At 33.8% G+C, this 26,892-nt stretch overlaps 1 protein-coding gene across 13 annotated transcripts in view; it reads right to left on the reverse strand.

Moving 5' to 3' along the window:
* Ank2 (ankyrin 2) overlaps nt 1-26,892 on the reverse strand; it is a 652,896-nt gene that overhangs the window by 135,516 nt on the left and 490,488 nt on the right. For all 13 annotated transcript variants that reach the window (XM_071614451.1, XM_071614452.1, XM_071614454.1 and 10 more), the window contains exon 5: nt 3,949-4,047. In XM_071614451.1, coding sequence (XP_071470552.1) covers nt 3,949-4,047 — 99 coding nt within the window. The remainder of the gene's footprint in view (nt 1-3,948; nt 4,048-26,892) is intronic.

Raw genomic sequence — 26,892 nt, forward strand, 5'->3', positions numbered from 1 at the left:
CTACCTAAAGGGTGTGATTGTTTTGAAGCCGGAATGTGATCACCTGTATGTTTTTTTTGTTGTTGTAATTGTGTTTTTTTTTTTTTTTATTGATCACTTGTATGATTTTAATGGGAATAAAAATTAGAACAAACCCTAAGGAATGCCTGGTTATGAGAAGGAAAATGTGAGAAGACAAGAGTAGAACTTTAGAGTGGAACTTAAATCTGACTGGGAATCACAAATATGGTAACCACCACACACACACACACACACACACACACACAAGATCAACTATGCAAGTTGCTCAATGTCTCTGTATTGGCTGGGAAAATGATAACCATTGTGGATGGAAGGCTATTACCAATCCAATTTTGGAAGTTTTGGACATAATGTGATCTAAAACTCTTTGGCAAATTAGGATAATCATTAATTTTGTTCTAAACTAAATTTTATTTAAGAGCATTTAGATATAAAATATACATTCTATAAAACATTTATAAACTGATTTTTGAAATCTAAAGTTAAGAAGAGTGCTAAGCAAACAACAGTACAGATAATGCAAACTTAGAAGGAGCTTAGGGGTAAATAGACAACTGTGCTAGACAACTTGGAAGGTCATGTTTTCTCTTTAAAAACAAGTCTTTAGTTCCTGGAAAGGTGATCGGTAAATAGAAAAAAAAAATAGATATTCTGGGCTATATTTCTGTTAAAAAACCTCCTTAATTCCCAAAAGTTTAGAAACAAATCTTAAATGTTTCCATTCATATACAGAAGAGAGGTCAAGAGGATATACAGGTATATACATGGTCAAGAGCCAGGAACAGTGGGGCACACTTGTAGTCCTAGCAGGTAGGGAGGCTGAGACAAGAATATTCCAAGTTCAAAGTCAGCCTCAGTAATTTTATGAAGCCCTAAGCAATTTAGCAAGATCTATCTCAAAGTTTAAAAAATAAAAAAATAAATAAAATAAAGGACAGGGGATGTGGCTTGGTGGTTAAGCTCCCCTGGGTTCAATCCCTGATACCAAATAAATAAAGAAAGAAAGAAAGAAAGAAAGAAAAAATTTGAAAAGGAGGGTATACATTTAAAGATTGCATTATAGAGACAATGGTAATTTACCACAATGTAACTACTAAATTTGTTTTCAATAATAATTTTAGAATGCTAAGTGAAGCCTTTTGAAGGAAAATAATTTTTCTCAAATGTATCACATTATGTATGCAGTACTAACCCCAATAAGTGATTTTTTTTCTTTTTAATAAGATTAGAATTTTAAGTATAACTGATTACTTAACAGAATAGAAGAGTAAAGAATGTTGTGTCTGAAGATGAAAAACAGCAGCTAGCTTAAATTTAGAATTTAGGCACAGATTAAGCACTAGTTGAACAGGGAAAACATAGTGTCATTATCATATACATATTTAATTTTATTACCTCTTGAAACACTGTGATAGCTTATATTTTTAAAACTGTGAACTTTGATTTTTTTTTTTTCTTGGAGATGAAGCATTTGCTCTCAGAATGGAACTTTATTAGAGAGATATCATCCTTCAATTTTGGCAACATTCAGGAAGAAGGAAGAGCAGAGAAATATAAAAATGGAATTGGAGAGACAGAGAACTCTCTTTGGAGAATTTAATTCTAGATCTCCATCCAAGTTTTATTGGATTTTATTCCAATCTATACCTCATTTGGAATGATATGTTGAAATATCTCAACTAACTCAAGGAAATCCAGGTTAAATTTCAGTTGCTTCATTTTTCATCATTTATTTATCAATGCTAACTGCTATAATCATGAGAAATTTGCAACTTTAAATATTTCATCATACACATGAGTTTCACTGCCATCTTCAATGATTCCATAATTATCTGATTTTTAAAGTGGGCATAATGTCTTGATTAGTAATTAATTTTTGCAAATTAGTACTAACAACCAGTTCAGGGTGTCTCCTTTAGGCATAACCACATCTGTGCCCATGAGATTATAGCAGATATTTAGCAGTGCAGCATAACATACCAAATGACAACCAACCATATGCCACTACAAACATTTTTTTTAACAGAAATGATGGATTTAAAATGCAATGTGTAAAGTTTAGTCCATATGTGTGTTTTTTGATAATCATAAGGGTCAGTGCTAGTGTATTAATGAATTAAACTTTTATACATTCAATCAGGAAAAGTTAAATTTAATTATTAAGGTGATTTTTAAAATGAAACAAATAAGGTATGCATGTGTTTAAGCTAAGTTTCAAAAATCCCATTCATTTGCAAAAGTTGCATCTTGGTACAGAAACCAGAGAGGGTTTTAAGTTTCTTTGGATCATGATGTAACATCGCCTCTACCAAAGCAGAGTACATAAAGGGGTATTTTTGGAATCAGACTGAAATGCTGCAAAGGTCTAGACCAGAGGAGCCTGAGTCAGCTGAGAATGTGGGCAAACTGAGTTTACCTAAATCTTCCACTAGGGACATTAAGTCTATATGGTGACTAAGAGGGCTCTGGTGTACAAGTTTCACCTGGTAAGTGATATTGTCTTTATAAAGTAAAAGAATAAAACATTAGAGAGATTTCCTTGTTTTGGTATATTTTTCAGAGATACAGTCTCTTTGTTACCCAAGCTTTGCCTGAAGATATTCACATGGACAGAATTAGTGTCTCAGGAAAAAAAGGCCCCAAATCATAACAATCACTTTGTACTCCTATGGCAAGAGTGCAAAATCTGTTCTGAACAAAGAAATCATTTCATATTGGGCAGCTGTGTTTTCTGGTTCTAAGTAGGAAATGTGTTCTTATTAAGAGTGATTTATTGGGATTTTTTAAATGGAAATAAACTGTCAGAAAGTGATTTTGATTGGCTCCATAAAAAGTTTTCTCCCAAACAGCCTGGAAGTGGATTTAATAGATTTAATGACTTCCATTGTTGTGTAGAAAGAAGTTCATGTTCATTTAACCTAAAGATTTAATTGTCTGGAAAGGAAGCCATATTCAACATTAAAAATTATCAAGATGGTTTCTGGGTTACAAGATTCAAGCAATCCTATTTCACTTCAGGGCTGGAGTTGTAAAATTGTATCAGTGGAACTAGAAAAATAGGAAACAGGAAAAACAAAGCCTGAATACTCTGGTTAAAAGAGGTGAGGAGGGAAATGTCCAAGTGGAGGCTCCTTCCTCTCCTCTCCCACATCACCAACTCCCAGCTCTCCAGGAGTCCCCAAGGCATTTTCTCCAAGCTCAAGGGCTTCAGGAGCAACACCTAGAAACTACTGTCTTGGAAAGTCACTGGACTTGCCCCTGCATCTGCCTAGGCTAAAATGAGATGGAAAATACAAAGTAAAATCTTCTTATGAGGTGGACATGTGTAGGAAAGAAAAGTGATGTTCTGAGAGTCCCTGCCCCCTCCCAATCCCTCGTATGATTAGATGTCCTGAATGAACTCTTTGAAACTGGACTGATGTCAATCATGGTATTTAATGGTTGCCATAAACAGAGTTACACACATATGTCATATTCCAGTTTCAGTATAAATAGCATTTTAGTGACATTTTCCTCAGAAAATTATGCTAACACAAATACTTGTGAATTATTTCTGATGGTGAGAAATTGTTCCTTCAAGGAATTGTATTGAATTTAACCAGATAAAATATTGATAAAAAGAAATGATTATGATTCATGGTAATCTACTTTTAAAATGGTATAAAGATTGCAAAAGTAGAATACCCCAAATTGACACAGGCATGATTTCATATAAGAATAAGTGGCCGTGAATCTAAAGTGAAGGCATAAACTCATGGAACTGTGTGCACAAGCCTGGGTCATTTCTTCATAGCCACTCTGTAGATGTAATTATAATATAAGTATTGCCAGCATGTTTTAGAAAAGTTAATGGAGAGCTTTTGCAACTGGTATAAAGAACATGGACATTATAATCAAAGAACTCAAGACTTGGACTGGCAGTCTTACCTCTGTAGCAGTGCTCTGATTAGCTCCATTTTCCAGTAAATATTTTACAACATCAATGTGATTCTCCTGAGCAGCCATGTATAAGGGAGTGAAGCCATTCTAAGAACAAATGATAAAAAAAGATGACAGCTTTAATCATTTATAAAGCTTAAGCCATGGAAGAAAATAGCACAAGGAAAGAGACATTATGAAGTAAACCTTTCAAATGACGAAGCTACATAGCATACTTTCACACTGAATAAATCATATATGTCATTACTATTATGAGACTAGATCACAGTTGACCAATTCCCACAAACAATTCATAAAGAAATAAATAAATGAGGAGAAGTAACTATTACTTCTCTATTATAGTTATGAATTTATGCTTGCAATTCTAACAGCAAATTCATGAAATATTTCCAAATAAATTAGAATCTTCTTTTACTCAAAAAAATTAAAAATTAAAAAATGTCATGAAAAAAAGAAATGAGGAGAAAAGAACAGAGTGAAAATATTTTTCTCACTTTAATACCAGGGATTCACATTTTTCATCTCCCAAAACTGCTGAAGATACTTATTTATCTTAATCTACATAGTTCTGGGCTATGTAGATATTCTATAGAGCATATAGAATTCTTACTATACATAAAATAATATATAATGTCCTCTGTATTTACCAATTCATAAACTATTTAAACAGGCCTATATTGCCTTGAATATAAACAATTTAGTTAGTATTCTTATGGGTATAAATTATTGCTTATACCAGAATAGGCTAGAAGAAATTGCAAATTTGATTGAAAGTTAAAAAAAAATCTGTATTTTACCATTCTGATTGAAATAGCATGGCCTGATGGCCTGTACTGAACATGATTTTATTATTTTAAAATCATTCTGAAATGTTACCATTTTTGTAATTATTTAATTAATTAATTATCAAAATCCAGCTGCTAGTAGCTAAGTCATCACTGAAAAACAGCGAACAAGAGGAACACACATGTTCTCACGGAGCATACATTACAGGAATATTACATTATTATGGACTTGGGCAAAAATTCACTTAAATTTACAACATTATTCTAAAACTAAGTTTAAATTGGCAGGTTACCTTTTCATTAGATCCTTAGGAATAATATAAGCCCCATTAAGAAAAGAAGAAACACCAAAAAATTATTTAAAAATAAAGCTTGTATAATAGTTCATAAACTCTCAAAACCTAGCAATTCTCTCAAAACCACAAGAATCTTAAAACATTGATAATTTTCTCAAATTTTCCATGCATTAACAAGAATGCGTAAAAACAGAGGTGAGTATTCAGAGATTTTTTTAACTTAAAAGGAGAAAAATAGCATTGTAAAATTATTTTATTGACATAAAAATTCTTCTATATACGCTATGACTGTGGAAATAGTATTCAAATGCCCCAAATCCAGCAAAATATATACAGAGTGTACAAGCAGAATAAGTAATTTTAAATTTGATTATAAAAGAAAATCTGCAGGCTTCAAATGGTAGAAGAAAATTTAAAACTTAAAAAAGAAATATTATAAGAAGAGTGAATTAACAATGTTGTAGGATTCAGGAATAATTTGCTGGCTCGATAGCATACTTTTTAAAACATAGCAAGCAGGTGAAATCTTGTATATTTTAAGAACAATGAAGAGGTGGCGGAAGGATGGAATTAGAGATTCAAAGGAAGGGAAAGCCAGGGAAGATGGTTAAAAACAATGAGTGGGTGTGGAATGGGATCTTTCATGACAAGTAAAAGGCAGGGATGCAAAAAGAGAAAAAGAACTTTTAATCGAGTACAACAATTTGCTGACATTTTTCCTCCAACTGAATCTTATAGCTAGAATAAGGAGAAAGGAAAATAGTGGTTTCCAGATTGACAGGGGAAAGGAAATGAACCATCCTTTGGCCTGTGCCTCTACAACAGCCCCAGCCCTGAGTGGTGAGCTGTAGCAGAACCTCCTCTGGCTGAGCAAGGCAGCAAATGCTGAGGGCCAAGGAGACATGCCCACTATGACCCCAATGCTTCCTGACTTCCAGGCCACCCCTCACACACCTGGTTGCCCAGAATGTCTGCCTAAGTGTCCTTGAGTATGTTCCCAATGCTTCCTCAGACTTCTTCCTTGTCATCCTCCCAAGGGTTCTTTGGTTAGCTGAATAAAGGGCCTCATATATATCAATATCCTCATCTTTGGGACATGTAAACTACCTTATATGATAAAAGGTACTTTGCAGACATGATTAAATTAAAGACCTCGACACCTGGATTAGCCAAATGGGCTCAATGCCTTTGCAAGGGTCTTCATGAGAGGAAAGTAAGAGTTCAGAGGGAAAGAAGACGCTACACCTTGGGCTTTAAAGATGAAGGAAAGGGTTATGATTCAAGGAATACAGATCCAGAAGTTGGAACTGTCAAGAAAAATAGACTCTTATCTAACATCTCCAGAAGGAAACAACAATGCCAACCTTTGGATTAAACCCAGTAAGTTTAATTTTCAAAACTAGGAGAGAATAAATTCGTTGTTGTTTTAAGCCATTGAACTTGTAGTAATTTGTTACAGCAGCAACAGGAATCAAATACACACCCTAAGAGTTGCTGACTAGGGAGAGTGGAAGTAGGAGATGAACAGAGCTTGAATAGGCTGGTGGTCCTGAAATGCAGATGAAGCCAGGGATAGAAGAGCAGAGGGGCCGGCCATAGGTCAAGGTCCAGGCTTGGCACTCCTCTCACCATAGTTCTTGTGCGGAACTGTGCAGACTCCAAGTCTATATATGGATTTGCCATGTTGTTGTAGTAGTTATCAAAATAGAACACTTATTTAAAAGTTTGTTAGTTCAATCTATATTTTATAATTTTAAAAATTATAAGTGGGTCCCTTTTGCACTCTTACCTTGGGACCTGCAAGTATTAAAGGAATGTAGAGTGGTAGAAAGAAGAGAGAGAGAGAGAGAGAGAGAAAGGGAGAGGGTAGGGGAGAGAAATCAAGGCTTACAAAATATAGTAAACAGAGGGGAGAGGACCATGATAGGAAACTTTAGATTTTGGTGACAATACATCACAAATACCATTTGTGTGCATTGTATCATAACCTTGTGTGCCAGGGCTTCCAACAGAGGAGGAAAACAAATATTAAGAACAATGAAAATAAAGATGATCCACTGAGCTTCTGCTACATTAGCCACTGTGAGAAATGCATTCAATATATGTTCTCAAATTATAGTGACTACATGCCCCAATTTGCCTAGAATAGCCCACATTTATGCAAAATGCCCTGGAGTATCTCAGTTTGGATGATTAATGACCCAACCCTATCTCTAATACTTAGCATAGTGCTGCAACAATAGCACTATTTCCCCTATTAAAATGAAGCAGCTAAGGTCCAATACATAGGCAATTTGGCCAAAATCTCAGCTAATTATTGTTCATGAATAACCTTCTTGTAATGGAGTTGGGACTTTTTCTGGAGTCCTCAGCCTGGCTATGAGATAGAATCTCCTCTAGAAACTGTTAAAAATGTCTAGGTACCACTCTACCACCCTACTCCTACCAAACTGGAGTCTCCATGTACAAAGCCCAAACACATGCACTTTTTACAAAACTCATTTTTTTGAAAGCACCCAAAGAAATTTTTTTATAAGTGATGCAGAATGGTTGATTGGTTTGGGGTAGGAAGTACCATGATTGCATCTGTATTTTATAAAGTTTACTCTTTCTAAAATGAATACCTTGGCTTGGGATGGTAGGAGAAGAGAATGGAAACATGGTATTAATCAGTTTTTGCAGAATTCGCAATAGGGTACATAAAAGAAGGAAACATGAGCTTAGGCAACACTGGTTAAGAGATGAGGGAATTGTTTACTGATATAAAATACATGAAATGAGACAATAAAGATTTAGTGCAGATTCTAAAGATGTGCAAATGATCCTTTCTTACCATACTGCTACTTAACAAGAAATATCCCACTGGAGAATGTGAACACTCCTCTGAGTAATTAAGACAAAGCCCAGCAGCACATTAACACCATTGTAAATTTTACAGGAAAGCATTCATCTTCACACATAAGTGACTTAACCACACAGCATAATTGGTCTCTGTGTACATGCATTAAGGTACTTGGCCATATATTATGTCTCAATGTTTTTCTAAAATAGTCCGAACGCAAGTAGGTATGAAAGTATATATAGTTTCTTATGTTGATACTAAAAAAAAAAGTCAAAGATCCCTATAGCTGGAGTTGATATTGGTGGGTACAAGAAGCACAGCATCAGCAATTGTTAAGAGCATTCTGACATAACCCATAAGTACCTCTAGAAACTAATCATTAAATATTTTTGAACATTACCCCTGCCTGTAGGAAATTACTAATTATCTGTCATTCATTTATATTTATTCAACAGAAAATGTGTTTGGTGACTCTTCACTGTCAGAAATTGTTGTTTAGCCTTAGTGATTCAGAGACAAAAAATAAAAATATCTGTTTGTAAGAACTCACAGTCCAGAGCTAAGATGAACAAATTAGCAAACTACAGTTCAGTGAACACATTAGTTTATTAAATAATTAAATAATTGATTAAATAAATAAATTTTTATTTTTAAAGTGATATACTGGATATAAGGAAAACATAGATAAAGGACACAGAACTCAACTTTCTAAGGAAATTGTATCTGAAGGATGTTACTGGGAGTGACTCAGTGTGAACTGAGTCATGGAAACACCTAAGTTAGACCCAGAAGCAGAAAAGGTGTTTCAGACAGAAGAAACAGTATGAGATGAGAACACGTAAAACAAATGGGGACCTGCAAATAATTCAATGCTAGAGGGGAGAGGAGGTAAAAGATAGGCAGAAAACAGTCCCATCTGCCTTGCTGGGGAGTCTGGATTTTATTTTTAATGCCTTGGGAATCACTGGGTTTTAAACAGGGGTTCACCATGAACACATCTGCATTTTAAGGAAATGACATTGCCAAGAATGGAGAGGATGACATGGAAAGTGGCCAGACTATAGTCTAGCAGAGTGGAAAGAAGATTTTCATCATAATCCTGAGAAGAAGTGAGATTTAGAAATATTAATATGACTTTGGTACTTCAAAATATAATTTAGTATTCAGGCATTTATATTAAACTTCATGATTGAAAAGATTAGATGTGGTTTCTTTCAGTCTATATTATAGGTCATTGATAATAGTTATTTTTATAGATTTATTAAATAGGTATAACTTTTTTCCAAATTTAGAATCTTCCTGTATTTTAGAAAATTTAAACACATAATATTATTTTTTCCCAGTTATGTTAGTAATATAACTATGAGCCATACTAGACTAGGTTTTTTGAAAGAAACAAATATAGATCCTGCCCCCAAAGAGCAGATAATATAACACATTACATAAAATAGATTCATACAGAATCAATAATACACATTGCCCAACATGAGTAAAAGCCTATTTAAGAATGCATTTGAAAATAATTCTCAAGTCCTTAAAATGTTTTTTAAATTGAAAATCTCTTAGCTAGATAGATACATAAAAAATGTCAATGAATCCTAACACATTACCATTCAGCTAAAGCTGTTCCTTAGATAATTTTGTAGATCAAGCATAAACTAAATCATAGTCTCTGAAATATACTACTCTGAAGTCAAGCATGGAAATTATGAAAACTTCTAATGGTTTATAAATTAATATATCTGCAAATTGCCTATTATTATGTTATTTGTTCTTACTTTTAATTCAATATTGCAAAGCTCATTAAGTACCTTTCAATGATTAAGAAATTGTCTTGTTTTTCTAGTTGGAAATGCTACAGATGAAAAGGAAGTTGTCATTTTACAATTTACATTTTAAATAATCTTTAACCCAGAGACTGACTGATTGCCAAGTGGACTGACCAGTTACAGAGGTAAAGGAGAAAATTGGAGGTGAGTAGATATAGTAGTGGCAGAGATGCTTTGAGACTCTTACCATATCCTTCTTCTCTTTTGTACAAGTGTTATTCTGTCATTCTGAGAGGCTTTATTTAATTCTTATAAAAATTTTAGCATAGTATGTGCTCAGTCAATATTTTTAAAAGATAAACAGATAAAATAGAATGAAATACAAATTTCTCTAAATGCCTGTGGTGGTTTCAATATACATCTTGCAAATTTTTAAACACTTCTCTCAAAAAGTGGAGCCTAATTCCGCATCTTTTAAATGCAGGAGAGCTTAGTAGTTTGCGTCTAAGGTATTGATTATGTGGGATGGTTGGTATATGACTTTGAAGGCTAGGGTTTTAAAATCTATAGCCCTTTAGCATCGCTTTCTCTTTTGGATTATCTTCTCTGGAGGAAATGAGCTGCTGTGTTAGATGACACTCAAACAGCCGCTCATGTAGAAATTCACATGAGAAGAAACTCAGAACTCCCACCAACAACTAGAACCAACATACTAACTGGGAGAACAACCTGAGAGTAAATCCTCTAGCTTCAAAACCTTTAGCCCTGGGCAACATCTGCACTATAATCTCCGGACAGATGCTGAACCATAAGTGCATAGCTAAGCTACCACTGAATTCCTGATCCACTGAAATGGTGACGATAATAAATGTTGATTTTTATTTTAAACTGCTAAGTTTGGGAACAACTTACTATGTGATAATTGCTAACCAATCTAACTTCCACTGAGCTTCTACATGATCAGGCCCTTGTCCACCTTGCCAACCACACCTCTTTCCACTCTCACTCCATGCTACTTCCTTTTTCTTTAGGAAAGAAATTTACATCCTAGGCAGTTAAATTCAAATTTTGCAGTCACATACCTCTTAAAATGCTATCTAACCTGGAAAGTCTAAAAATAAAAGATTTATTGGGGTTTCCCTGTTTGAAGTTGACTGAGTTATGGCTCTTCAGCAAGGTCTTCCCTAACCCTAAATTACCAGGACAGTTTTGTTTCTGTTTTTAAACTGTGTTATGTATCAAGGAGCACATCAGGGATCCTCCTTGTAGAATGCTGTTTTAAGAGTTAGCAGGGCGGGAAAGCACAATGACAAAGCAGCTGTCACCAAGTGTTAGCTTTCATGACAGTGCTTCAGAAGCAGGAAAGATTAGGTCTTTGCAAAAAAAAAGAAGATGCAATAGGTAGCTTGTGCTTATTTGCCTAGATGAAGCAATATGTAGCCTAAGAGAGCTTTAACAATTTCAGTTTTGAATGTTTATAATACCCTTAATATTTGCCAGTTTTCTGAAAGTATCATGTATATTCTGCACCTACTGGAAAACACCATCAAGAAATTTCATGACCATTTGAAACAATAGAAAAGTGGGAATGGTTGTAGACAGCTCAGGGTTTCAAACTAGTAAAACCTGAATTGCCTTCTAAAGATGTCTCCTGACGTTTGCAGGCAAGTTGGCTTAATGATTTAGGCTTTTACATAGAGCAGAATTCTTCAGCATCCTTAACCATGACCTTCTGGGAAGCTTTTCATAAGATGCGACTGAGAACTGGTTAGTAACTACTCGAGGTACCATCCCTGAAACTATGCATCATCTTCTTCTTTGAATTAGCATTATGAGAGATAAGGTTGAGAAAACAACATCCCTAAATTATCGCCAAGCTTTAGGATCGGGATGATTCAAATTATTTCCCTAAATATATTGTGAATACACAGCTACAAAGGATGTTTTTCTAAAAAAAAAAAAAAAAAAAACCCAATGGATAATAATTGTAGTCACTAAAATAAAGACTACTTTCTGTACTTTGGGGATGTACTTAGAACAAAAGAACAAAAACTATGATTATATACTTGATTGGTAGTTAATGAAACCCACTCTCCTCATCATCTAACAGCAAGCAGGTCATCAAATAACTTAAACCAATCAACACATCACATTCTCTTTAATACAATGACTTGTTATAGTTTGCGCAAGAGAATTAAGCTGCTCTAATCAATCAAATACAGGATTTTCTTTTGGAAAACTGGGACAGACCTGTTCTCTTATTTTAACTGTGAATAAGGAAAAAAAAAATCTGGTTCCAATCCTGGGCCCACAAAGAAAGCCAGACTAGAATAAAGCTTACATTACAAATTATAGCAAAGGGAAAGAATTTGAGTCCTTGGTTAGAAATGAGCCATCATGGTGGAAGTAGGGGGACATACAGAAATATATCCTGGAGCTCACCTAACCTATTTAAATTTTCTACTTAGAAAGTCAAGAAATTGCCTTTTTTATTTATCCAAATAGGAGGTGGGTATTTTCCTTATTTGCAGTCAAAGGCATCCTAGTTGATATAATAGTTAAAGCAAAATAGAGCTTATATTACTAGCATTAGTTTTTTTTAAAGCACTTCCTAAGAACTTGGTAGAGTGTTATAAACATATCAGAAATAATAGTATGAAAAGCTAATTTATTATTATTTTGGTTAAAACATTATTCTATGATCCTAAGAGATCTGCATAAAACATCTAAGATAGGTTTATCAAGAAGATATATTCCATGCTTGTATAGTTTTATCAAAATGGATTCTACTCTCATGTATAACTAAGAACCAATTTTTTAAAAAGAATGAGTTTAAATTACAAAAGAGCAGACGGATCAGTTTCAAGAAATTAGGTCCTGCAAGTGATGAGATTCTAAAATATTTTTTTTTCCTGTGTAAGTGGAAAATACAAAATGAGGTATCCAGTAGTAGATTTTCTTCCATTGGTATTTCTGCATATACAATGCTAACTTTTATTTAAATTGCCAATAGAAATGTTAAGTTTAAGTCCTTCTCATTATATAACATAAAATTTTATAATAATGCCTTTATGATCCACATATAATAAATAATTTTAATAACACAAACTAAAATTAAATTTTGCAGATGTAACACCAGGACAAATTTCTATAGAAGCAATAAATTTTTTTGACTATCAGAGAGGAAGCTACCAGACTGATGAATATTTGAATTTTTAAACTGGGTGGAAATTAATTCCCTGATATGTTTCTAGACTTTCAAATTGCTAAAGAACATAGATTATAAGTTTCAGATCTTCAATGTGTAGTATGATTTGCTTGGCACTAGCAAGTGCTTTAAAAATGTATATTATTGAACAATTTCATAAGTGACCCAATAACTCAGAAGCAAGAGAAAATGTATTACCTCGAAAGGCAAAAATAACAATACTCTGCACAGTTCCACAACCCTGAGAAAATCAAGTCAGTAATAATCATCATGGGGTGTTTAATTTTTCCCCAACAGAGTAAAGTCCATAAATATGAATAATTATCTTGAATTAAGCCACAGTCCTAACTTAACTGATCATTTTTTTATGTTGAGGTTGATTAAATATAAGAATGAAAGAACTTTGACTTTCCTTAAACTACACAGAATAAGCTATAACTCTTTACCTCTCTTGTATATTATACCAAAAATATATTTTTAATGAATGATTACCAGACAGTTTTCTTATTTCTACCCACTGATTTGAGAAAATGAACTGCTGCTCCATGTCTCTAAAAACACATCTATCATAAAAATATCATATGATTCATTTAGACCAACTCATCCAAAGCCACCTGTTTCCACAGCTAGTAGGCTTGGCTTTGTTACTCCATGTATAAGGTAACAGTATAGCATTTTTTATTGCCTAAGACCTCCAACCAGAAAGTTTAAATCTTTAACCAGATGAAATTATTGCTTCCTTCAGCAAGTCGATCATTTTTGTCATTAATGATTACTGTTAAGATGATAGAGTACTTTGCATGTCAAGTCAAAAGACATGTAGTTTGACGGCATGCTGACACAAATACACTGACATAGTTCATGGGATTCAAAGATTTTTTAAAATTTCCCAAAGTAAAAGTTTCATTTCCATAAATTCCATAATATTTACTGTAAGTTTTCTCAGTCACTCAATAGTGGGAAGAATTATAAGGATATTTTTACCCCATGTCTGAAATTCACAGTTTGGATACAAACAAGGTATCATTTCAAATCATTTTACATGAATTTGATGTATATAGAGAATAGAACATTAGAACAAGACCTGGGGATATAAATAGGTTCAGTAATTTTTGAGTAACACAGGAGTTAAGCACATTGAAAGCATTAATATAAAACTCTTCTATTTCTAAGAGTAGGGTTTTGTCTGTGCTGACTTACCCTTATCAGAGCTCTTTCAAAAGCTTCTAGGGAGTTAGAACAGGTGGTGCTCCCAGGCAGTGCCGAGATCAAGAAGGGAAGTAACCCGAGTGATACACTCAATATTTAACAGCTGCTTAACACACTCTAGTTCACCATTTGCCAAAGATACAACTTCAAAGAATAAATATTTTCCGTGTAATAATCCAAACACATATGTAGATAACTAATGGGTTCACTGAGTCACATAGACAGATGTACGTCCTTTGGAATACTTATTTGGAATTTATAACTTTATAATTTTCACATTTATAAAGGATATAAGCCTACTTAAAACTATTTCGATTATATAATTAATATTAAATTATTATTAATTAATAGTTTGATTGTAATAAATATATTATTTAATAATACATTTAGTATTTTATATACATATAAATGTATTTTATATCTATGCACATTTATGCTTATACATACACACACACACACACACACACACGTATATATATAATTGGACCTTAACATATTTAGTTGATCTCCAGTAGTGGTCAGCAGAAGCCAGATTAAAAATTGGTTCAATAAGTGAACAATTGGATCTTGGCAACCATAAAAAAAGGAAATGTGATCGATGATGTGAATTCCCAAATTTCTAAGAAAAGGCAACTTGCCTTTTATTGGTTAGAATGTTGATTCCATACAAAGGCCAGAAACACAGAAGCTGACTGTCTAAATGTGCCCAAGGTTGTTCCTTGGAAGAGCCTGTTGAAGGAAGAATCACCAACAAGTGAGTGGAAGGGGAGTTTCCATTCAAGGAAATAAGCTCTGAAAGGTGTCAAGATGGATTCAAGATGTACCCTTTCAGAGACTGAGGCTGGCTCACTCCAATGGAAAGACATCTTACAGCAAACTTTTCCTTTAAAATGTGTGTTTGATCAGCTTAAAAGAATCTGTGCATATAGTTCTTGTTTCCAAAATATAAAAGGTACAATTTAAGCTACAATAAATTTAAAGGAAAATACTACCTCCAAAGCTCATCCATAAAAGCCATCCAACACGCTACCTACTTCTTATCCTATTGAAATTCAGACTTTTGATGTAAATATATCATGATTAACCTATCTGGATGTATTGGCTCCAAAATGTATTACCCTATGAGGCCCCCCAAATACTAGACTAACCTATTAGATGTATTTTCTAACACGACTGCCCCAAATAGTAACTGTCATGGCCTCTGGGATAATTATTACAATGTTTTCAAATGATGATGGCTTAATTGGCTGAATTGGCATGGTCATTGCCATTCAGAAGCATTTTCATCTTTCTTCTGCGTATGGCAAATGAATATTAACTAATCCTTCTAAATTTAGAATCAGATTATTTAGATGTAAGTACCTTTAAAAGTCTACAATTCAAATTTAATCTGTCAATGAATAGTACTTCTCCTTCCTGATGCTATAAACCATGCTAAGTGTAGGTCTGAGTAAGCTTTCATTGTCTGAGGTTGCTGACAGGGTCCTGTAGCTTGGACTCATGCAATTCCTAACTGCAAAATCAGAAGGTGACAATAAACTGCTAAATTGTTCACTGAGATTTATATTGTTTTAGCCACTTTCTCAATAAACTAAATGATTGTTACAAATATTAGTAATGGAATAGTTTTACCAGAAATTGCTTGCTCCTCATGTAAGGGAGAGTATTGAGCTAGAGACTTGAAATAAATATTAAGAAATGTAAATTCAAACTGCCTGTTGCATGTTCAGCCTAGACTAGCACTTGGCACATGGTACATGTACAAAGAACACATTCATTTTTCTTTGGGGCTGTTTGTAGCAAGGGCTTTTTCTAACCATTCAGCATGAAGCCCCCAGTTCCCAAACTATGTTATACCAAGGAAAAGTTGTATGCTGCTATCATTCTTCCCATCCCACCCTCAGATAATAATGATCTGAAAGCTTCAATTAACAATTAACCAAAATAACAGATGATGTTGTCCTCAACTCCAAACCACTCATTATCTATTCTTCAATGATCTAAATAGATAGGGATAGTAATAAGGGGAATGGAATCACTGAGATATTAAGTAATGAGCCTAAGGTCATGAAAGTGGCAAGTGACAGAGTAGGGTTCTTAACTGCTAGACCATACAGACTTCCACATCAACATCTCTGTCCATAGTGTCCCTGGAGTAATTCAACATTATTTTATTATCTTTTCTCTCTTACTCAAAAGTAGAGTGGAGTCAGCCTTGCTGTTGTTTCCAGTACTGATGTCTTTATTTTGCTCTTCACTGAAAAGATACATCTTTGTTGCTTTACATTTTAATGTCAAGGTTTTGTTCTATCACTTTCTTGCTGTTAACATCTTCAATTCCATATAGCATTTAAATGTAAATTTTTAAACATAAGAATTATACCAAGTTCTGTTCAGACAATGTACAGGAGAGTGTTTTGTACAATCAGATAGTGGATGAATATCTTTTGATCATATTGTTGATTTACATGTATTTCGATTCCTGAAAATCCAATTTTGAAGGGATGCTGTTTGTGAATGAAAAGAGAGATACTTTTATCATAATATGATTTTGTGATCTTTCAAATATTTAAAAAAATATTCCCCAGTGACTTGAAAAGAACAGATAATATCATTGAGGTCAGTCCTGCAAGCACATTCAGATGAAGCTTCAACCTGGACTTCACGCATGCAATTTTGTGTGGGATATTTAAAGTCTAATATGCCACTCTTAGATATGAATCCTACTACCTAGATTCAGTATTAGCTTTTTTAGTTGTAGATGGACACAATACCTTTATTTTATTTATTTATTTTTATGTAGTGCTGAGGATCAAACCCAGTGTCTCACACATGCCAGACGAGTGCTCTACAACTGAGCCACACAATCGGTTAGCGCGTGGTACTTATAAGACAGTGTTAGCTTTTTAAAGAGTAATTCATTTCTGCCTTTAAGCCGAAGAAAATCTCAGCCCAATAATAGGAGAGGACAACTATTTGATACATAGGATAGAATTATGCAGGCATTGAGCTCTGAATAAATTGGTAAACATGAAAATATTTAAATAACTGATTTGTAGAATTTTTGGATTGTCAATTAATAACTGCTTCTGTATACCATTCTTTTGTCTTTTCCTTTTCTATTCAGATTCTCATTTCTTTTCCTCACATTGGCTAAGGCTGAAGTGTAATGTCAAATAGTATCACTAACAAGAATTCTCCAAACATCAGTATTCTTGGTATATCAGAATTCTTGTTAGTGGCTCTAATGAGAATAACGAAGTAGTTTTTGATATATTCTGGAAGCAGTATATCAGTATACCTAGTTGGGTAAAATTTATTAAAATTTAAATGAAAATGTTATTAAAATTTAAATGAAATCTATTAGTTTAAATTATCACTTAAAATACTAAAATGTGGGGCTGGGGTATGGCTCAGTGGTAGAGCACTCGCCTAGCCTGTGCGAGGCCCTGGGTTCGATCCTCAGCACCACATAAAAATAAATAAATAAATAAAGGTATCATGTTCAACTACAACTAAAAAATAAATACTAAAAAAAATATTAAAATGCTAAGGGAAAAAGTTGTATCATGGAGAACTATATTAACTCATAAAAGTGCCACTAACTAGTTCTTCTTAAGACTTATTTTTGAGATTGATTCCCAGATAGTAAATATCTTCCCAAATAATGGTTACATGGAACTTAAAAAAAAAAAAAAAAACTAACCCAGGGGCTGGGATTATAGCTCAGTGGTAGAGCACTTGCCTAGCATGTGTGAGACACTGATTTCTATCCCCAGCACCACATAAAAAATAAAATAAATTAAATAAAGGCATGCTGTCCATCTACAACCACAAGAATTAAAAAAAAAAAAAGTACTAACCTATATAGATTAAGAACACTGAGTATTTTTTTAAATAGCAATTTAAAGTTATTCTCCATAGCTTCATATTTGCAACTTTATGCTCACTGATACTTTGTTCTAAATAAGATATATTAACACTATATTTTATATATTATATATGTATCTGTGTGTATATATATATATATATATATATATATATATATATAAATCATTTTATTACTGTATACAAACAAATATAAACAATACATTTTAGGTTTATAATATTTTATTTAGAACTTTCCAAGCTTGAAATTGTCCTCTGAAAGTGATTTTTAAAAATAGTACTTGGCCAAACCACATTTTGTAAATTAAATGACTTCAGTTTTTACCCCTCAGAATATCCAAGATGGGAATGCTCATTTTTTCCCCATTCGAGGAAGCTGTAAGGATCTCTAGGACATGGATGGCTATGTTCTAAATGTCCTATCAAATTCCTTAAAAATTTATAGAGGTGTTTAGACAAATGTAATTTTCTGTACCCAAATTGACAGCATTCTAAGAAGGTTGTGAAACAAACCAGTTACACAAACTGACTTTGTTTTATTCTTCACTGTGCCAAGAATAGGCAGCAGAGGGCATGAAGAAAGGCTGGTCTTTCAAAAATGCACTCTGACTAAATTTGGTAACAATGATTACTCACAGTCATGAAGCTCATAAAATTGCCAAGCAGTATTCTAAATGTTACACACAGATCAATCTCACAACAACCCCTTACAAGAGGTGCTATTATTATAATCCCATATTACAAAAAGAGGCACTGAGCACAAACACAGGACTAGTTGGAATCTGAATGCTAGAATTTGACCAGCATGCTTTAAATTTTGTGTTCTTATCCATTTTACTATGCTGCCTTTCTTGGGCAGTATTAAAACAGTCTCAAAAAAACTTCCCTTTTTCTTTCACGTCTTAAAGAGTAGAAATAAAGAGCAGAAGTTATCAGGAGATTCCAATTATTACATAGAGTTAAGAAGCTGTAGTTAACTGTAATACATTTGCATACAAATTTATATTGACATATTCAGACAATTATTGGACACTGCCCATTTTCCCAAATAAGAAAAGAAATACATACTAAGGATATGGGCTAGAATAAAACTTGGAAAGAAATTATTAAGAATTTCACCAACTATGAAGCCTTAGAAAAAATAAAGACATAATACAGTTTTAATTTTCATCTCTCAAGAGTGATTATGCAATTAATCAATCACTGTGAAGCTTTGGTTAGTTACTTAAATTCTTAATAGAATGGAAAAATTAATGCCTGATCTCTATGCAAATTATGTATTGAACAGTAATGAAATACTGCAAATAAATTCACTATGCTTATCAGCATTTTAGACATCCATACTGAAAAATTCTATTAAGGAACAATAATGATGTAATTGTTTATAAAACATCACATAGAATAAAGAGAATTTAAATAAATCAAAGGGAAATAAAAAATGACTACTTCTGAGGAAGGCCATGCTAGTTAGGAGCTATGAAAAGAGAATTATACTTTTTATTCCTCACATTTTTGCATTATTTTGATTATTTAAAACAAGATTGTTGGTGTCTTATACATGAAATTGAGACAGATGAACAGGCAAACAGAGATAAATCCTCAAAACATGTGGAAAATTTAACCAGATATCAAGAAATAAAAGTTAACAACATGACTTCAGGCAAGATATTTGACTCTGTGGACTTCAGATTCCTATAATAAATATTATGGATATGATGCCTCTAATACCCACTTCCAGTAAGAAAATTATAAGTAACCTTCCCAAGATCACAGGGTTGTGTGGGTTATGGAAGTAGGATTCAATTCCAGCTTATTCAAATATATGGAGAATGTAAGGGACATGTGCCCCCCCCAAATAAAACAAAATATTTAAGTGTTCATCTGTGGAAGACTTACCTTCAAGACATTTCAAACGCTGTCTATATCCTATTGCTTCTACAACTTTTTATTGTTATTGTAAAAACACAAAGCCCATTGCTAATTTAGAAGACTGAAAGTTTTTCAAATAGCTTCATAAAATAAGAAAAACACAAAAATATCCATCTAAGATGATGCAATATGTGGAGCCTTGCTCTAAAATGCAAGCTGTTTGGTTATTAATCAATTGCACATTAGAGGAAAGGAGAAAGGCTACCTCCATGGTCCAGCTGTCACATCTATAAAGAAGCATGATCAGATTCATGACTTGGAATGTTTATCACTAGCTTAACATCAAGGGACCACTGATGCAAGAATCTTTTCCTAGTCAGACAAATCATAATAGCATGTGACTAAAAGTGGCAAATCTCTGATTTGCTTAAAAGATCTTGATAGAGTTGAATAGTTTTTTACTTTCTCCAGCTCTTTCTTTTTCATGAGTTAAATTCCAGGTTTCTATCACAGTCCCCACAGGCTTTCAAGAGCAACTCTTATCTCCACTGCTCTCCTCTGCTTCTTCCTAACACTCTTTCCTTGCAATTGCAAGCTCACATTTTCTTCTTATTTTTAAGAATTAATACATCTAATAAGTAGGAAGTGGAAGTAATTCAGGATCTAAGGAAACAATAACCACTGATCTAGTGCTTCCCACAAAGATAGAATAATAGCTTTCCCAGGGAGCTAACAATTAAAAAAAAATAGAAATCACAACAGGAACTAACATAGAGAGCTCACTATGTGTTAAAGATTGTGATAATTACACTATTATTTCTTTAAATTCTCACAACAATTCTAAGGATTGTGATAATTATATTATTATTTCTTTTGATCCTCAAAACAACTCTAAATTTTAAGTTTAAATTGAGTGAACTGTGATTACCCCTTACCTATTTTACAGATAGGCACAAAAATAAGTAACTTATTCAAGTTACTTATGGGTTATGTGGGTTATGGAATTAAGATTCAATTCCAGCTTATCGGACTCTGAACCCTTGCTCCTAACCCCTGCTAAGCTGTTACCTGTCCAGATGTAAATCAAATGCTTATTTCCCTGGACCTGATTAGCTCTCATTTTCATTCTTTCAAGCCTATGAAAGAAAGAAAGAAAGAAAGGAAGGAAGGAAGGAAGGAAGGAAGAAAGAAAGAAGGAAGGAAGGAAGGAAGGAAAGGAAGGAAGGAAGGAAGGAAGAAAGAAAGAAAGAAAGACTAACTTTACACTAAGGACCTAGAGTCCTCTGGATAATTATTACTATAACTTTTTCACTTCTTGACATATGCCTCATATTTTCTTCCTCATCTAACTTTTTCTTCCATGAGAGTGTTGTCCCTTAAATGTGGACCCTCTCCTACCTCTTGCTGGCTTCATTGCTTTGTGGTCTCAATCAAGTCCACTGCTTTAATAACCATTTACACCAGATGACCCAGAAATATCTTTATTCCAATTTCCCTTGAAGCTCCAAACTTGTGATCAAACTTCCTATTAAAACCTCCTCTTGGAAAGTCTAACAAGCCCTTAAAATACAATTCTCCATGTCTACCCTCCTCTTCATCAAAAACCCAACACAACCTGTCCTTATCCACAGCTGTCTGAGTGGATTGTGTCACCATCTGTACCCTGAGACAAGGGAGCAAGCCCATGGTCATCCTGGACACCACCCTCCTACGCTTCTCCCACAGGTCACCACCAAGTGCTCAATAACAGGCCACTAACCTCTCAAAGCACTCCACTTTTCCCACCACCAAACCACCACTTCTCCATTCCCAGCTAACATTCCCTCTCACCTGGAATCCATCACTGTTTGGATTTGCACCCCTCACTGGCCTCCCTCCAATTTTCTAAGCTTCACTAGGTGATATTTGCAGAATCCAAAACAAAACCCTGATTTACCTGTTGGATACACAAAAATCTGCTGAGTGAGTGAGGATTAATTTCTATCGTTTTGTATTGGCAAGTTGTATTTAGTGTCATTTTTTTCCTTCTTTGTTCTGTGGTTTGTGTTTCCTGGTGATTTCACCTGGCATTGGTGCCATGAGAGCTGAGGTTTGAGGTGTATGCTGTAGTTCTACTTTTCCTTTTACTGCTGGAATGCCTCATCCTTTATTTTAACTCATAAGAAGAGAAAAGAAAGGGCCTTCGGTGAAAAATTGGACCTCTTATTTCTATTAATGAAACTTTAAAGCCTTCTTTGCCATTTAACTTTCTCCCTACAAGTCTTACCTACCTACACATTTAGGTTCCTTAAGAAGACAACAATATTGTACTAAGATAAGTTTATGAAATGATAAATAGGACACCAACCAAAGATTTTAGATTTGATGATGTTTTTGCCATAATTTAATTTTCTTTTTTTATGCCTTTACAAAATTTTTTTATTAGTTGCTCATGACAATACAATGATCTTGACATATCATACATAATTTAATTTTCAAGAAAAAAAATAACAACTAGGATTCAGCCTTTCCCAATCATCTCTTCTAAGATAAATGAGCATTCAGACAAAATGTTCTGATATTAATTTTGCTTCAAAAGTTGAAAAACTAAAATCAGAACATCATGTATCTTCAGATATGTATGTGATTGTTTAATGTACTGCTAATTTCAAGTTGGAGTTTACTGGAATAGGGGATAGCCATGTCTTTCTAAAAATATTCAATTCAGTTAGCCAAGCACATTGGGAAATGGAAAATTGGAGAAAGCATATTTCCTTTCACTTGGAGCATGGTGGAATAGACCCTCTAACAAACTCGTAATGACCCAATAGGCTGACATTCAGAGTCAAAGAGATAACACAAGTGTCCTGACTTCTTTTTATTCTGTGTCAAATGTGAGTCCCTATCTTCATCTGAACTTCAGGAATTTCTACTACAGATAGTGATGCTCCCACCTTAAAAAAATAAGAGTATTACTAAGAAAGCACCATATGTATATTGGAGGGGAAAAAACCTGAAGATAGAAAGTTTTTTTTTTGGACTCTTAGTTGAAACTAGACCATGGATCCCATTTTATATAAGTGTGTGTGTGTGTGTGTGTGTGTGTGTGTGTGTGTGAGAGAGAGAGAGAGAGAGAGAGAGAGAGAGAGAGAAAGAACAGAATGTTTCATTTTTGAGTTTTTGCTTCAAGATCCAAGGATGCCTGTGACCATATGGAAGCAATTCAGGGTAGTGGGCATGCTGGCCAACTGTGTGGGCTTTCTTCCCCTTCACAGTCCAATTCAAATTATGTGTGACAATGGGTTAGGGCCAATGAAGAGAAAACTATTGGAAGCTGCACCTGAAAAGAAAGCCATCACTAATTCAAGGCCAGCCTGGGTAACTTACTCAGACCTTGTCTCAAAATGAAATAAAAAAAGGCTAAGGTACATGTAGCTTAGTGTACAGCACTTGCTTAGTGTGTTGAATGTGTGCAGGCCTGGATTCAATGCCCAGTACCACCAAAAAATTTTAAAAAATTAAAAAAGAAGACCCTGAACGCAAGATTCTATCACTGGGCTGTAGCTTTATGACACCTGGAATCTGTTCCAATGACTGAGCTCTGTGGACACATACTTCTTGAGGAGCCTCATGAGAGCTTTTAGCACTTTCCTTCTTCCTGTCCTCCTAAAGGGCAAGAAACTTTACTGTATCCATCCTCCAAAATTTAGCTTAGCTTCTGCTATCTGAAAAACAATATCCTAGGATATTATTTACTTTATTTATTTATTTTATTTTTTTGTGGTGCTGGGGATCAAACTTAACACCTCAAGCATGCTAGGCAAATGCTCTACCACTGAATGGCATCCCCAGCCCTAACTTGCTATTTTTAAAATGTCAAAAAATGTATGCAACATAAAAAGGTCTGTTTTGTAAAATCAAAAGGATAGAGACTTTGAAGGTAATTTTGCATTAGTACAGGGGTCATTCTGATTTTAATGATGTTATATTTAGTCAATATATTAGACACCCAAAGGAAAAATATTCTCATAACTAAAATTCATAATTTTTTCAGAAAAAAAAATATTAAAAAGGAGGACCCTAAGTCCAAATTTTCTTGAAACCAATATCAAAAGGAATTCATGGTTTTCTTGAAACCAATTAAGGAATTCATGGCTCAGAATATTTAAAATTTTTTTCAAAAGCATAATTGTTTACAAGATAGAATTAGAACAATTTTTTAATGTTTTCTTTCATGTTTTGAACATTTTGCAGAGCTATAGCATTTATAGTTCATAAAAAGTACTAAGTGAAAATTTTCCATCTTAACTCTTTGCATAAATTCTACTTCAGGAGAATCAGCTTATATGGACCCGAATATGACTTAAGCTAGAAAAAAAAGTAATTTTAAAAATTAGTGGTGGCACATACCTATAAACCCAGTGGCTCAGCAAGCTCAAAGCCAGCCTCTGCAACTTAGCAAGGCCCTGTCTTTAAATAAAATACAAAAAAGGGCTGGGGATGTGGCTCAATGGTTAAGGGACCCTGGGCTCAATCCTTGGTACCAAAATTTGTACACACACACACACACACACATTCTTTGGGTCTAAGGAAAGGTAGAATTGTTATAGGAACTATGAGAAGGAATGTCGCATGGAATGAAGATTTGCACTGGAACAAGCAAAGGGACCATCTGAGTCCCAGCTTGCCATCAACAATGACAGAGTAAATGAAGATCAAAAGACATACACAATGGGCCACAGATGGAGTATGGTCATCAATATTATTACTTGTATTATTATTATATTAACATCTACTGTTAGGAATGATAGAAATTGCAACAAAGCTAATTCTTAATATATGAAGAGTGTGTGTGCATATGTTCAGCTTTTAATCATATATCTGTGAATTCCTAAAATTATTTTTCTTAAAAAAGTATGACCAAAAAAATCTTCTCCCAAGAAGTTTACCATCTTGGAGAAACTGTAGATACACAATAAGCCAAAGATAAGCCAGTATCAATGGGCAAAAAGCAAACAAAAACTGCAAGTATTTTAAGGAATCATGGCTCAGAATATTTAAATTTTTTTTTCAAAAGCATAATTGCTTACAAGATAGAATTAGAACAATTTTTTAAATCATGTCTTTGAGTCTAATAGATTTACAGTTTACAAAAGTAACCCAACAAATGCCCATGCAGACAGATGGAAAGCATTCATACTTGTGTGGAGCATGTTATACATCTAGTAAAGATTTCCTGAGTGTGCCTGTTTTTAGAAAGCTACAGTTATCCTCAGAACAAACAATATTCCTCAATTCACTCTGATCTGATTGATGTTCAGTCCCATTATTTCACCAAGACAACTTTCATTGAGGTAGATGAGACCTCCATATCACCAAATTCAGGAGACCAAAGAACCAAGCCAGAGAGCTACATGGTCAAGAGTAATCTTTAAAGCCCATACTGCTGACACTGCTGAATACAGAAATGTAAGTAAACATTTGTTCTTTGTTACAATAACAATTACATAATTCATTTAAAATAGGTAAATTGATTCTGATGGCATTTCAGGACTCTCATGAATTAAGGATACTGCCTACCAAAATTGGCACTATGTCATGTGACAAATGACAAAGATTCTTTGGTTGGCCAAACTTCAGTCAAGTTTCTGAAACTTCTTGGAGACCCATCTGTGCACTTCCTTGTAAAATCCAGTTTTAGCAAAAAGAACCCTGCTAAATCAGTCTCGTCATATGTGATCATCCTCAATATCTGATCAGGTTCTTAATCCTACGCCATTCCCCAAGTTGCGTCTGATCACCCTGGTATATTTTTTGCAAAAATCCTGATAGTTAGTTTCATAAAAATCTTCCTTATTTCTGATGCTTCCTCTGAGTAATTTTCCTTCCACTGCCCCCACACTGCTCTTCGGCCATAAATTCTCACTTGCCCATGTTATATTCAGAGTCAAGCCCAATCTCTTTCCTCCACTGATGGACCACATCACAATGACCTCTCCATTTATTGCAATGGTCTTGATGAAAGTCTTCCTTACCATTCATTAGCAAGCATCACTCAATAATTCTTTTTTTTAACACATGTGGAACTTATAATTTATTCAGAGAATGCTAAAACATAAAACTATTAACATTTGCTTCTCTTATAACCTATGGACCCCAAATTTTTTACTGCATGTTTATTTCTTGGAAATTTTCAGTCTTTTACATTCTTATTTAAAAAAATAATTTTAGTAGCCTACTTCAGATGCCCTAAAAGTATAATTTCAGACTATTCTGCATTTCAGTGCTTTGAATTATATAATATATTCTTAGAAAGATGTAGAGGAAGGCATAATTTCAATACAAAATTCAGAATTTATATTGGGCATTTCAGACTCCTATGTCTTTTTTGTGGTTCCCAAAAGGAAGTGCCTGTCCATCTGCCATGGTCATGAGCCTGCCTATCTACCCAAAACCTCATGATATCACATAAAGAAATTTGTATTCTAGTTAAAAGAAATAAAAAGAAAAACATCATTAAAAAAATATTTTCCTATATAGATGAAGATATTTGCAATCCCAAAATTTTATGAAATAAACTTTACATTTTACCCTATATACTAATAAAATACCTAGAAATATATAGAAAAAATAAATTTGTATTTTAAATAAGATAGAACTGTGAGGAATCAAATATGAGGAAGAATTCATATCAGCTCTCAGTGGCCTTAAAATCATGCTTTTGGGGACTTGCTTGTACATAGTAATAAAATAATCAATCTGCTAATATAAACTCATGTATTTTAATTTCAATCATTGAATTACTGATAATTCTATGTAATTATACATTTTGCCAATTGATAATGATGGTTACCGAAATTGAATAATAGCAAATAATGTCATAGGTCTTATCAAATGATTTAGGCATTTAGAAAACCATCCTAAAATTTGATTGATTTTTCTTACTCAAAAACCTTCTGGCTATATAAAAATCAGTTTGAAACTATTTACCAGGATTTCCTAAAACATAAATTTTAAATTGATCTAATAGTATATGTACAAATAAGGATTATTGTGATCTCTTAATGATGATATACATCTGTTTTTA

Source organism: Marmota flaviventris, chromosome 7 (assembly GCF_047511675.1).
Source record: "Marmota flaviventris isolate mMarFla1 chromosome 7, mMarFla1.hap1, whole genome shotgun sequence".
Classification (NCBI taxonomy): Eukaryota; Metazoa; Chordata; class Mammalia; order Rodentia; family Sciuridae; genus Marmota; species Marmota flaviventris.